At 45.4% G+C, this 13186-nt stretch overlaps 1 protein-coding gene across 2 annotated transcripts in view; it reads left to right on the forward strand.

Moving 5' to 3' along the window:
- The window catches only part of reln (reelin), a 270001-nt gene extending 257419 nt beyond the window's left edge, over nucleotides 1-12582 (forward strand). The window contains exons 49-65 of one of the 2 annotated variants that reach the window (XM_069528562.1): nucleotides 866-1059; nucleotides 1155-1405; nucleotides 1766-1920; nucleotides 2013-2227; nucleotides 2432-2609; nucleotides 2736-2911; nucleotides 3418-3524; nucleotides 3629-3871; nucleotides 3976-4151; nucleotides 4230-4303; nucleotides 4557-4718; nucleotides 4803-4960; nucleotides 5153-5378; nucleotides 5527-5724; nucleotides 6176-6274; nucleotides 8400-8529; nucleotides 11119-12582. In XM_069528562.1, coding sequence (XP_069384663.1) covers nucleotides 866-1059; nucleotides 1155-1405; nucleotides 1766-1920; nucleotides 2013-2227; nucleotides 2432-2609; nucleotides 2736-2911; nucleotides 3418-3524; nucleotides 3629-3871; nucleotides 3976-4151; nucleotides 4230-4303; nucleotides 4557-4718; nucleotides 4803-4960; nucleotides 5153-5378; nucleotides 5527-5724; nucleotides 6176-6274; nucleotides 8400-8523 — 2736 coding nt within the window. In that variant the 3' untranslated portion in view covers nucleotides 8524-8529; nucleotides 11119-12582. The remainder of the gene's footprint in view (nucleotides 1-865; nucleotides 1060-1154; nucleotides 1406-1765; nucleotides 1921-2012; nucleotides 2228-2431; nucleotides 2610-2735; nucleotides 2912-3417; nucleotides 3525-3628; nucleotides 3872-3975; nucleotides 4152-4229; nucleotides 4304-4556; nucleotides 4719-4802; nucleotides 4961-5152; nucleotides 5379-5526; nucleotides 5725-6175; nucleotides 6275-8399; nucleotides 8530-11118) is intronic. The other variant, XM_069528563.1, reaches the window with a different exon arrangement.
- The last annotated feature ends 604 nt before the right edge of the window (nucleotides 12583-13186 follow it).

A 13186-nucleotide genomic window follows, 5' to 3' on the forward strand; every position in this document is an offset into this window, starting at 1 on the left:
TACATGTTCTTTATGCTCTGGTTTGTACAGATTAATATGCTCAATCCACATTTCTCCTTTTAATGCTCTTGTCATTTTATTCTCAGGGTCAGGATAACTTTATGTGAACATCTCACACTCATGCTGGGTAGAGAGTGAAACACATACTTCTTGAAGGACTATCACTAGACTATCAGTAACATTGTGAAACCACATTTAAATTCACTAGATTCAGATTTTTACTTGGACCAATTGCACATACAATAATCAGTCCCTTGAATATGACTGATTTTAATCAATATTCATGTATTATTCCCTGGGACTTTAGTGAAAATATTAAAAATGTCCTGATCAAGATCTGCACTTTATTTTGTTACCACCAAATATCAGACAGACCCACCACTCCTTGGCGGAGGTGATTAATGCTGCAAGAGCACTGAACTGTGCTGATTAACCGGGGCAAGTAGATAATAAAGAGATGGTTTGACAAGCCAGACATCTAATAACTTCTGAAAGATGTGGCTTCATGGATTGATCCCTTGAAGAACCACTAAGTAAGTAGATGTCAGCCTTTATGTGCAGCTTAACCTCTCAGGCATTTCCTGTAGGGCAGTATTACAAATGGACACCACTGACAGGCCTCTTAAGACTGAAGGTCACTTACGTCTCGCGAAAGGCCTATCAAGATAAATTGCTGGAGGTTAAATTTCAAACTAAAGTCAGTTTTAATTGGGTAATGTTCTGATCAAGCTTGAGACTTTTGGGTTTGTATTTAAAGGGATGATCAATAGAGAATTATAATAGACGAGACCAGTGGACAGGCTTCCATCCATCTCAAGCATCCATCATTAACTCAGACAGCTTCTCTTTATGTGTCTGTTCACAGAGTTGCAGCCGTCAGCTGGTGACAGTGGACCTGAACTTGACCAACGCTGAGTTCATTCAGTTCTACTTCATGTATGGCTGCATGATCCCACCTAGCAACCGTAACCATGGTGTGCTCCTGGAGTACAGTTTGAATGGGGGAATCAATTGGCACCTACTGACAGAGATCTTCTATGATCTGTACACCAAGCCTGGGTGAGTTGTTTTTTCCACCTGCCACACATGGAAATAACTACATGTGTACAACTGAGTGAAAAATGAAAATCTGTCTCTTCCTTTTCCCTGTTCAGGTTTGTGAATGTGCTGCTGCCCCCTGCTGCCCGGCAGGAAGGCGTGCGTGTGCGCTGGTGGCAGCCACAGCATGAGGGAGCAGACCACAGTGACTGGGCTCTGGATAACATTCTTATCGCCGGCTCAGACCCACGTGCACAGATCTCTGACACATTCGGAGGGGTGGCACTGCCCAACCATGAGAGAGCTCCGGCAGATGAGACCTCAGGGAAGATCGGTCAACTGAGCGAGCAGGAGGAGACGCTTATCGGTATTTAAATCAAGTCTCGAATCTCAGTCCGCTGAGCGCCTCATTACCTCTAGTTTGATTACCTGCGTACCTGCATGCCAAGGCCCAACAGTCCCCTTATGAAATCCCATCTAACATCAATCAAGTGAATGAGAAATTCCTCGATCTGCCCCCTGATCTGGAACCGCATCCATGTCGCATCCTTCCACAAAGTTTGTGAAAATCTGTTGTGTTTTTTTGCAGGGGTGAAAACAGAACCTCCTTGGCTGAGGCAACAATCAGCCAAGGATTCTTATTACTTTGATGCTCAATATAACGTATTGGCTTCATAAGTTTCTAATTGTTGCTTCTCTTTCCTTGTGTCTCTCTCTTCACCCTCAGTGAGCGATCACTGGCTGTTCTCAGAGGACTGCGCAGTGCAGCGTTTCTGCAGCTCTCCTGATGGGGTGATGGTGTGTGGAAATGCTGATGGACGGGAGGTGTACGCGGTCACACATGATATTGTTCCTGACAAGGGCTGGGTCATGCAGTTCAAGGTAATTAATGAGCCCTGAAGTGACACAGGCAATATCTGCAATTGGTTTCTGCTTGTATCCTTTCATTCACCACCATGTGTCGTGTGATTTAGATCGCAGTAGGCTGCAGCGCGCCAGAGCGTCTTGCAGACCGACAAATTCATGTCCAGTACTCGGTTGATTTTGGAGTGACCTGGAAATACCTAGTGCCCCAGTGCCTGCCTGCAGACCCCCGCTGTGGAGGTCAGGTCTCACAGCCGTCAGTCTTCTTTCCTGCTGAAGGATGGAAGAGAGCCGTCTATCCCTTGCCTGACACTCTTGCTGACACGTGAGTCATTCTACCTCAGATCTGCCTCATAACCACACAACATTGAGTCCTGTTTCATATTTAATGGTACTACCGTTGCAGGCTTGCCCTTAATTATTGATTGAACAAATTATAGTCATCATATAAATTATTAAAACTTCTGTCGTATAAATCTCGAAAATGGTATGTATGTTGTCCATCTAACTTATCCTGTCTGTTTCTCAGTGCGGTGCGGTTCCGGTTCTACCAGCAGCACTCAGACATTCAGTGGGGTGTGGAGAACTTCTACATCGGCCCAGCGTGCTACAGCCACTGTGGGGGTCACGGGGACTGTCTGGATAAGCGCTGCCTCTGTGACCCAGGCTTCACCGGACCAAACTGCTATGCCAGCACTGCTCTTAAGGTAGATCATTCTGTTTCTTGCTCAATTTTACATTGTCTTGTCAAAAACAGATAAGAGAATATGATGATGAGAATATATCTGTTTGAGATGATCCCTGGTTCAGATTCGGTGTCTTTTTTTCTCCAGGCGTCTCTAAAGGAACGTTTTGACTGGGAAGGGGCAGCAGGGCCTCAGTGGCAGGTGCTGGAAGGCGGTCGGCCTTGCACAGACTGTGGTGTGCTGGTAGAAGGGACTGCCCTGTACTTTGGAGGAGCTGATGCCAGACAGGCTGTCACTGCAGATTTGGACCTTCGCGGAGCCAAGTCAGTACTCAACTTAAAATGTTAATACATATATTCAGGTTCAGGTTTTGATTTGGCTTATTACTTGAAAAGGTTTGCATGCTCTAACGTTCAGAAAACACATCAGTTTCCTGAAACTGTCCATCGCTGCACCGCCTCTTAATTTTAGATCCTGTCTCCTGATGAAGCCCAGTTTGCTCTGATTGGCCAACTGGCTCTGTTGTGATTAGTCAACCACTTCCACTGCATGTAGGAAATATTCGCCTCTGCTCTCTCTACCTGGCTTTGTTAGGGGCGTGCCAGACGAGCTGCTAGACATACAGTACATTATGAAAATGTGGGGCATTGTGGTGACATCACAAAATAGATGGCGGACTAGTGAGCTCATTTTACTGCAGATTTTGGACTTTTTAACTTCCTTTACAAACACAAAAAACGAATTTAACATACAAGATGAAAGTGAAAAACTGAAAAAGCGTAATATGTCTAAATGTTAAGGTGAACTATAAACTGTGTTTTGTGGATAGGTTTGTGGAGTACTGGGCCAGGATTGGCAGTGAAGATAACATGACTATGTGCCATCGTCCAACGTGTCGTAAAGAGGGAGTGTTGCTGGATTATTCTACTGACGGAGGTAACAACAACAAGAACAACACGCTACATTACGTTGTGTGATTATCAATTCTTCATCTTCCTGTTTTCCTTCCTTTTTTCATAATGTCCACAATGTTTCCTCAGGTGTTTCCTGGACGCTGCTGCATGAGATGGACTATTTAAAGTACGTGTCAGTGAGGCGAGACTATATTGTCCTTCCAGAGGGAGCTCTGACCAATGCTACTCGCCTTCGCTGGTGGCAGCCATTCACCATTTCCTCTGGCCTGGCCAGCCCCAGCCTGGAAAGGGCCCAGTGGGCTATAGATAATATCCTGGTGGGGGGGTCAGACATCAACCCCTCCACTCTGCTCGACACTTTTGATGACGGTGAGTTTTTATGTGCTGAAATAATCAGAGTCTAACAACTGAATGAGACTTCAGGAAATTCATTTGACTCTTCCTCCTCTTTTGGTTGCGTTGTCTTTCATCAGAGGGTGTGTCTCATGAGGAAAGCTGGAGCTTCTACCCGAACGCTGTACGCACAGCTGGCTTTTGTGGAAACCCCTCATTTCACTTGTACTGGCCAAACAAGAATCAAGACAGAACACACAACATCCTGGCCACTCGAGAGCTCATAGTGCAACCTGGATATATTTTACAATTCAAGGTATAGTACTGCCAGAGAGCTTTGACTTGTCCTGTACACTGTGGCTTCAGTTCTTAACACCTTTGTCTTTTGTTGCAGATTGTTGTTGGGTGTGAGGCAGACACCTGTGAAGACCAACACTCTGTCCTGCTGCAGTACAGAAAGGACGCAAGGTAAGAAAAACCAGAGGAGAAGCAAAGAAGACTCACCCTGCTACAGTGTTGTGTGGGGGGCAGTGGGCAGTTGTTTTCAAGAAAACAGAGTTTAAACGCACACTATACACTATTATAATCAAACAGCAAAGCTTTCACTGTGTGTCTACCAAGATTATCACAGTTTTAAGAATATTAACATTTCAACATGTTGATTTTGCTCATAGGAAACATTTTACATGGACTTGTTTCAGTTTTCAGTCTCTCCCCTCAGGTCTGATTCATGGCAGCTGGTACAGTCGGAGTGCCTCCCCTCGTCAGTCAACAACGTGGGCTGCTCTCCCTTCCAGTTCCACGAGTCCACCATATACAGTCCTGTCAACAGCTCAGCATGGACAAGAGTCACTGTCCAGCTGCCAGACCACGTCTCGTCAGGGTAAAAAACATTTTACACATAAATACAGAATAATGAACAACCGTTGCAGTTTTAACAGTTTTTATGATTTGTTGCTCTTTCCAGGGCAACCCAGTTTCGCTGGATTCAAAAGGAGGGGACGGGAGAGCGCCAGAGCTGGGGAGTGGACCATGTTTACATCGGAGAGGCCTGCCCTGGGCTCTGCAGTGGCCACGGCTACTGTACAAGTGGAGTGGTCTGCATCTGTGATGAGGGACACCATGGTGGGCCACAAGCATTCAAACTGATAAAGACACAGACACATCTTTATCTTTTTAACTTTTAACAGAAGATTTATTCATCAACACTCAAAGTTTCAGACAGCTCTACTATTGTAACCCCTTGAGCTCTGTTATCCAGCAGTTTCGCCTTAACAATCCTGATTCTCCCCCTCCTGCATCCTCTCCCCCGCTCAGGTGATGACTGCTCACTCTCTAGCAGTGACCTGCCCAGCTCCATCAAGGACAACTTTGAGTCGGGCAGTGTGTCTCAGGAGAGCTGGCAGCTGATCCAGGGTGGTGGAGTCGGCAGCGGCTGTGGGCAGCTGTCACCGCACGCCCACGGAGACTCACTCTACTTCAATGGCTGTAAGATGAGGCAGGCAGTTACTAAACCGCTGGACCTCACTAGAGCCAGGTACAGGTACTACCATAACATACTGCACACAAACAAACACCTGTACGTCACTTACAGCTCTGACAAATGAGCTGTTGTGTCTTTGTCTGTATTAACAACTTATAATGTTTTATGTTTTTAACCTCTCCTCTACCTTCCTTCTGTCTCCCTGCAGTAAGATCATGTTTGTGCTGCAGATAGGCAGCGTGGCACAGACAGACAGCTGTAACATAGCTCTGGATCAGGCTGACACAGTCGATAGAGCCGTGCTGCTGCAGTACAGCATCAACAACGGAGTCAGCTGGCATGTAATCGCCCAGCACCAGCCCAAAGACTTCATAAAGGCCCAGAGAGTGTCCTACAACATTCCACTGTGAGTGACACAGAAACATGCACATACATTCTCAGTTTACAGCAACACTGTGCAATTTCCACTGAGCAATAGCGCCCTCTAAAGCCACACATGCTGATTAGCTTCATGTCGAGAAAAAAGAAAAGCCTATCAATCTCTTTACTGTTTAGTCCAACTTACTGAACTGAAACATAACTGAATGGTGGATATCCCTCATGATCTCTGGCTTCCTGAACCTGTAACAATAATACCATATTTTAAAGTTTCCTCGCTGAATATCGGTGATAAACGCTGGCTTTTACTGACTTCTAAATCCTTTTAACTGATCTACAGTTCAGCATTACCATTTAACTTGCTAGGAACCTTATTAAAGTACAGAAAACTTCATTACCTGCTTTGAAGCTACACCAGTAAAACTCTGGCGTGTGCGCTGACCCTTGCTGACCCTACAATGTTTCCGTGGTCTCTCCAGAGAGGCGAGGGTCAAAGGAGTGATGCTGCGATGGTGGCAGCCACGTCACGAGGGTGCAGGACACGACCAGTGGGCGTTGGACCATGTGGAAGTCGTTCTGTGAGTATCCAATTCCCAGCCGGCCCCCGGCCCCCCCAGGCCAGACCCCAACAAGGCCCCAATCTGCCCCGTCTCCACCTCTGCCCCAGCCTCACCTGTAAAAAAAACAATCCCATTTACTCCACACTAACACTGAGATGCAGTATATGGACAAATAAAACTGCAAACACATCCACCTGTGTGCGGCTGACCAACTACAACAAACACCTTTCAGCACCCGCTCGTTAGAAACGGTCATCACAGCTTCTGACGTCAGGCAAGCAGAGTAGAAAAATGACTGCAGTGTGCTTTGCTGTGATGGGTTCTGTTTGTGGATGGCTGCTCTGTGTCTGACAGATCAACTCCTGCTGTCAAATCATCATATTTTCAGTGTCTGGCAGAACACATGCATCTCCCATATAAACAATTTGTCAAGAATAATTTTTTGTCACTGAAACGTCTTAAAAAGTATATCATCATACTAATAACCTAAAAAAAATAGGATAAGGCGTAAATATAGATATTGGCCAATAATGGCAGTGATTCCTAAATTTGATGCTGCCCTTATGTATAAAGAGATACATTCTTTGCAAACATGGAACTGTCACTGCTCATATACTTCCATTTGTCCTTTTCATAGACATGGTCGTTAAGCAATACATAAACCAGAGGGCAGAGCATAGTCGAGATTTTCCTTCAACAATTGGCAACACTGACCTTATGATATGACTTAAGACATGTACCTGAGGCTTGATACAAATAAATAAACCCAAATATATAGAGCTTGAAAATATTTCAGAAATCAAACTGTTCAAATTGTTTACTTGAATAAACATGAATCTTTTCTACATTCTTTATTCCTAAGTTTTCATATCATTGGCAAACATAAACGCAGAAACGCTCATATTGGCTTCATCGTTTTTAATTAGCCAATTCATTAATCAATCGGGCTCTGAACCAAGAATAAAGAAATAATGAATTTGACCTCACATCTCTGAGAAAGTGTCTTAACGTTGTCAGAACAGTCTTGAAATTGTATATTTTTATTTTGTACTTTTCGTGAACATTTCATGAAAAGTTGTCCCAACATTTCTTTCTACAGAAATAAAGATGTTCTTACAAATTCATAAGTAGATTTGTTGCAACTTACAAACACACCGAACAGAGTCATCAATTGTTTCTCTTTATTTATCTTTTGCATTTTAGTTCTCAGCTTGTACCAGTTATAGATTCTGTAGGGCACTGAAGATATGAAGATGGCCTCAGCTAACATTAACATGGCAATATCATCAAGCATTCTGAATGCATTATCTGCACGTTGCTGTGGGTATCAGAGCAATGCTGATTGTTCATTTCAATGTGTACCCGATGCATTTCAAATGCTGCACACAACAGTTTTGCCAGGCGTGCTGATATTTCATGTTCAGTTGCGCACACGCACGTGCACACACACACACACACACACACACACACACAGTTTAACACACACTCATGCCTTACCTGAGCTGTCCCCTGGTCTATGTGGCCGTGACCTGTCCCACTCCCTGCCCTCCCTCCCCTCGCACTTGCACGGTTTTCAACAGTGTCTGCTGAAAAGAGTAACCGTGATCCTCACACTTTGCTCTGTTGTTTATTTCTCTCTGTTCACCACTCCTCCGCTCCTTCACACATTCTTCCTCTCACTCCTACAATCTTTTCTTTTTTTGCTCCACGTGCCTCTCCTCCCTGCTGCTTATTGTCACCGCTCTGTTCGATCACTCCTCTGCTTGTGCCGCCTCGTATCCGACCTTACGCCATCCTCCTCCTCCTCCTCTTCCTCCTCCTCTTCCTCCTCCTCCTCCTTCTCTGTCCTTCCTCAAATCTCTCCCTTTTTTCTTTTCCCATTCTGTAAATCAACGGATGGATTACTGCTGAATATCTTGCTCTCTGTCTTCACCTTGAACTTTTTTCTCACCATCCCTTCATCTTTGTTACATTCTCTTTCTGTCCATCACCGTTTACTCTTTTGCTGTCTTTCACATTCTCTTATTTCTTCATCATTTGTCTCCTCCTGCTAACGTTCACTCCTTCTTTGAACCTCTGACTATCTTTCCACCTCTTCTCTCTCTCCCCTCCTCCTCCTCACGTTGGGCCCCTGCCTCCCCAGGCCGGGGCTCCTCCCCTCCCAGACCTTTCTGCGAGACAGCAGTCCCCTCCTCCACCTGCCTCCCCCCTCTCGCGCTCTAACCTCTGCTCTCTTCTGTATTCTGCTCCCTCTGGCATGGCTGTAGTGTCAGGTAAGTTATCCGCCTCTTCCTGAATTCAGCCCCCTCCCCACCTCCCTTACCCTCCTGCCAAACCATCTCTTCTCCCCCCTGTCACACTGCGCTAAACCTCCCACTATGTCACTGACACACAGCCCCACCTCATTATTGCCACAGTCATTTCCATGCTCTCGGCTTAAAATCGAGCACCAGGCAGGTCAACAAGCAGACCAGCTGTTCACCAGGTGGAGGTTCACTGATAAAATAAGATCCACAGGTCAACACTCATATAATATAAATATAAACCACTTTTGACTTTGACAGGTGACAGCATCATTTTCCCCCTAAAACGATTCAACACAAAGTCACCAGATGAGAACAGATTCCCATTAAAGTTGATTCTAAATGGGTCCTCGAGGTCTTTTAAATGCAGCAGTTTACACACACACGTCAATGGTTCTGTGTTTGTGTGTATATGTGTGATGTAATCCATCACTATACCTGTTCCTGTTTGTTTTGTTCTGGCTATGACCTCTGCTACAGCCAACACATATAATTCACTGATCCTATTTGAAGAACTGGAATAGCACTCAGGAGAGCACATACCTCTGTCAAGACCCAACCATTAAACTCAATCAAGCTGCACCAACTTCATAGAAACCAGTTCTCTACAGCGACATCCACAATACTACATTTTCGTTTCAAAACACCTTAACCCGCGTCCTCACCAACACTCCGGTGCTGCATCTTAGTGTGAACGAGCAGAAACTGAGATGTTTGGAATATAAGTTTATGCGTTCTACCCTGACCCACTGAAGTCTTCCACCAAGTTTCGTGGTGAACCATTCAGCTGTTTTTGGGTAATCTTGCTTACAAACAAAAATCAACCAGCAAACAGACAAGGGTGATGAGTAGTTTGTGAGTCCAGAGTTTATCTCACTCTAGATCCATGACAAAAGGATTTTTTTTTGCCCATCCACGTACCAAGCTCAGTTACAATGCAGGGCATCTCACACCGCATTTTAAAATTGAGTTTCATTGGACTAACAGCCTCCATCCAGCTCCTTGCATGGCTTTGTGGACCAACTGTTGTGACAGCTCTCCATTCCTTTTTCACTCATGGCTGTGTGTCTGTCTGAGGACAACAGCACATTACCCACTGACCCGGTTCTGACCTGATGTTATCATTCATCCTGAGTGATCCGATCACAAGTGGTCAGCGAGTTCAGGTCTGGATGTACCCAACACATCCTCAGCGCATCTTGAGATCCACGCATGTGTTTACATTTTGTTCTCTGTTTGAACTCAAATCCGTCCTGGGGAACTGAAGGACCGCCCACTTTGCTGAAGTCCTCTGACCTGCTGCAGTTTCCCAATGAGTCTTTATGATTCTCAGTCCCCATACGTTCATATGGTTGTGGCCACAATATCAACACTGACCAGTACCTTATGATTTCTATTTTTTCATCACTTCATTTAGCCCAACCTGACTCGCTCTATCTATTTCTCTCTGTCTCCCTCTCGGGTCAACACACTCACACACACACACACACACACACACACACACACACACTGGGTAAAAACAGCATAATTTGTTCTGCGAGAACTCAAATGATGGGGAAGTGAGATCTGATTATGGGAGAACATTTTAATATTAGGCGTGAACAGATGAACTTTGCACTGACCACTTGTGATTGGATCTCTCGGGACGGACATTAATACCAGGTCGGAACAGGGTCTCTGAGTTGTCAGTCATGTCAGAAACACACACACACACACACATGCACGCACACAGACATGCACGCACACACACAAACACACACACACACACTTTCAAACATAGCGATTTACCAGCCATCCCTTTCATTCCACCTCCACAGCCATCTCTCACTCACTCACACACACACACACACACACACACACACACACACACCATCCCCCTACCAGCCACCTCCCTACCCTTCCTAATACCCCCACCCCCCCCCCGCTTCGCAGAGGCCCCTTGCCTGCCCTGGCTGCACTACTGGCTCACTGACACCGCCCTGCTGGATGGAAGAGGCAATGAACAGGCTAAGCAAGCGCGATCTTCCGTAGCTTTTTCTGTGTCTCTTTAGTTTCGAAACCACCCCCATCTCTGCTCACGAGCCTGCACTCTCTTTAGTTATTTAATTTTCCCCCGGTTCACTCTGACCTCAAACACTCAGAGTTCCCCCTCTAGTGTCTGTGAAAGTTGATGTTTGTAAATATTGTGTTGCGTGTCTCGTCCTGTGACATATGGTCTGTCATTATGTAGCTAGTCCTGCTGCAATGTTCACTGTCGCCTCTCATTCGTGCAGAACATAAACAAATCCAAGTTGTGTAGAGTAGCACCACCCATCTTCCGACCCACTAAGACTAGTGCAGTCATTGAGTGTTTGAGGTTTTGGCTGAAACATGATTAAAAATACCAGCATGATGTACCTGGATGTGTGAGAGAAAACGAAAGACGACCAATCATGTGTTTGCGTGCATGGATTCAGAGTGTGTGCATGGGAAAGTGTGGATTTTTAGCTCCCTGTTCTTGGTCACTAACTCTCACACTCTCTCCCTTCCTCTTTCACTATGTTTTTATCCCCCTCACAGCACCCGCAAACAAAACTACATGATGAACTTTGCCAGACAGACCGGCGTGCGTCACTACTACAGCCGCAAGAGGCGGGCACTGCGACTGCGTGCCTGAACCCAACCAAGAAGGGATCCGCTCTCTGACCTGCCAAGCACACATCGACCCGCCACACACATCCTTTTTTTCTCCTGACGACGTATCGCCCTGCTGAGTCCCATCCACCGGTGGATTCCAGTCAGCCTTAGACTCCCCTCGCCCATCTCGCCCTCTACCCTCTGCCAGCAACACGGGCCATCCAGTCAGTTAACGCCAGCCAACCGCGGCCTTCCCAACCACATGGGTTGGCGGGAATGAAACTCTGAGGAAAAGGAGTGAAGCAGACATTTTGTTAAGTTTTTCTTTTTCATGGATGGTCAGGGGGTTTCTAGTTGTTTTCTAATTGTTGCTGTGGTCCCCGTGTCTCCACCCACGACATCCCTCCCTCTGGCTAACCTCCCCCATCACTCCCCCTCCTCTCTCCTCACCCTGCTTTTCCTGCCACACTGTGAAATTAGAGAGATAATAAAATAATATATCACTGCTGAACTGACCAGCCAATTGGAGAGTCGCCTCCCAGTGAGGGGGAGCAGGGGGGTGCACTCCACTCCACTGCCGCCAAACCAGTCCGTCAGGAGAGAGACCACAATGGTGATGATGATGATGACGACGATATCGACCCATGAAGAGGAATACCGGTGATGAAGAAGAAGAAAAAAAAAGTACTGTGTTCTTGCTGTTCTGTGTGTCTGTGGGTTCTTTTCGTGATGAGTTGACTGTGGTGTTCCGTTCACTCGTTCGTTCGTTTTCTACTAATTCATATGCTTTTAAGGTGGGGGGAGGGACAGAGGGAGGGAGAGGGGGTGCTGGGTTCCATTTCCTTTTTCTCTTGTTTTATCCAGGACGGACGCGGGGCCGGGCCGGGAAAAAAACAGCCCGGCCTCCTCTGCAAGAAGGAACGAAAGAATGATTTGCACGACAGGAAAAGGAGAAAATAAGAAAAAAAAATGAAAGACTGAACAATGATTTTTTTTGTTTGTTTTTTTATAATTTTTTTATATATATATGTTGGTTCCCGAAAATACAGATATTTATGGTAAATGGTTCTTCACGTAACCTATTTAAGATGCACTGTGCGTGAAATCTGTATGTTATTTTTTAGTGTTAAGTTATTAGGCAGTTGAGTCCGGCTCTCAGACTGCATCATCTCCCCTCTTCCTCCTTCTCTTGTGCTGTTTCCCTCCTTTCCATCTCTCTCTCTCTGCTGATTTTCTGAAACCTGGAGGTGAGGCTCTATTAGTGTTGTTTTTTGAAGTCTGTGTAATATGGACCCTCTTGCCCTCAGTGTAACTCCAGTATAGCAATCTCCTGTATATATATGTATATCCACTATGGGGAGACCCAGCAGCCTTATAAAAGGGAAATAAAGAACTGTCCAAACCTCATACTGTACACGTTGCTTCAGCTGCTCTCTTTCATTGTTACAGATAAACCTGATGTGTGTCTATGTACTTTTTCTTAGTGTCAACAACTTGCCAACTTTCCTTCTGTCTGTCACACTCCTCCAAGCCCAGTAAACCTGTTGGGGACTGTTTTCAGCTGTGGAATAATATACATGGGTTGCACCCTCTGTATCTCTTAAGCACTCCTTCATGTTATTGTTGGTTGTGATAAAGCAACATGTCAGTGTAGCTCGCTGACATATTTTTATACATCAGAGCAAATTTAGTGTCCTCACTAAGATAGAAGTACAAATGTGTGTGTGAGTGAGAAGTAGACAAAATATATTGAAAACTAGTTTGTCGCTCAGTAGATCTCATACCTCCGAGACCTCCGAGTCTAACGGTCCCTTTCTGAAGTTTAAATTCACTGAGATCTGCATCAAATTGCACTCGAATCAGTCCATTTAATATGCCTGATTTTTTTCATCATAATCCGTAAATTAGAAATCAGGGAAAATGTTGAAAAATGCCCGACCTCACAATTTACTTTATAATGTTAAAAAGGTGGAGAAAAGAAGCCTAGATCCACTTCCTGATCCAGATCCAC

The sequence above is a fragment of the Paralichthys olivaceus genome, chromosome 7, assembly GCF_024713975.1.
Source record: "Paralichthys olivaceus isolate ysfri-2021 chromosome 7, ASM2471397v2, whole genome shotgun sequence".
NCBI classification, from domain to species: Eukaryota; Metazoa; Chordata; class Actinopteri; order Pleuronectiformes; family Paralichthyidae; genus Paralichthys; species Paralichthys olivaceus.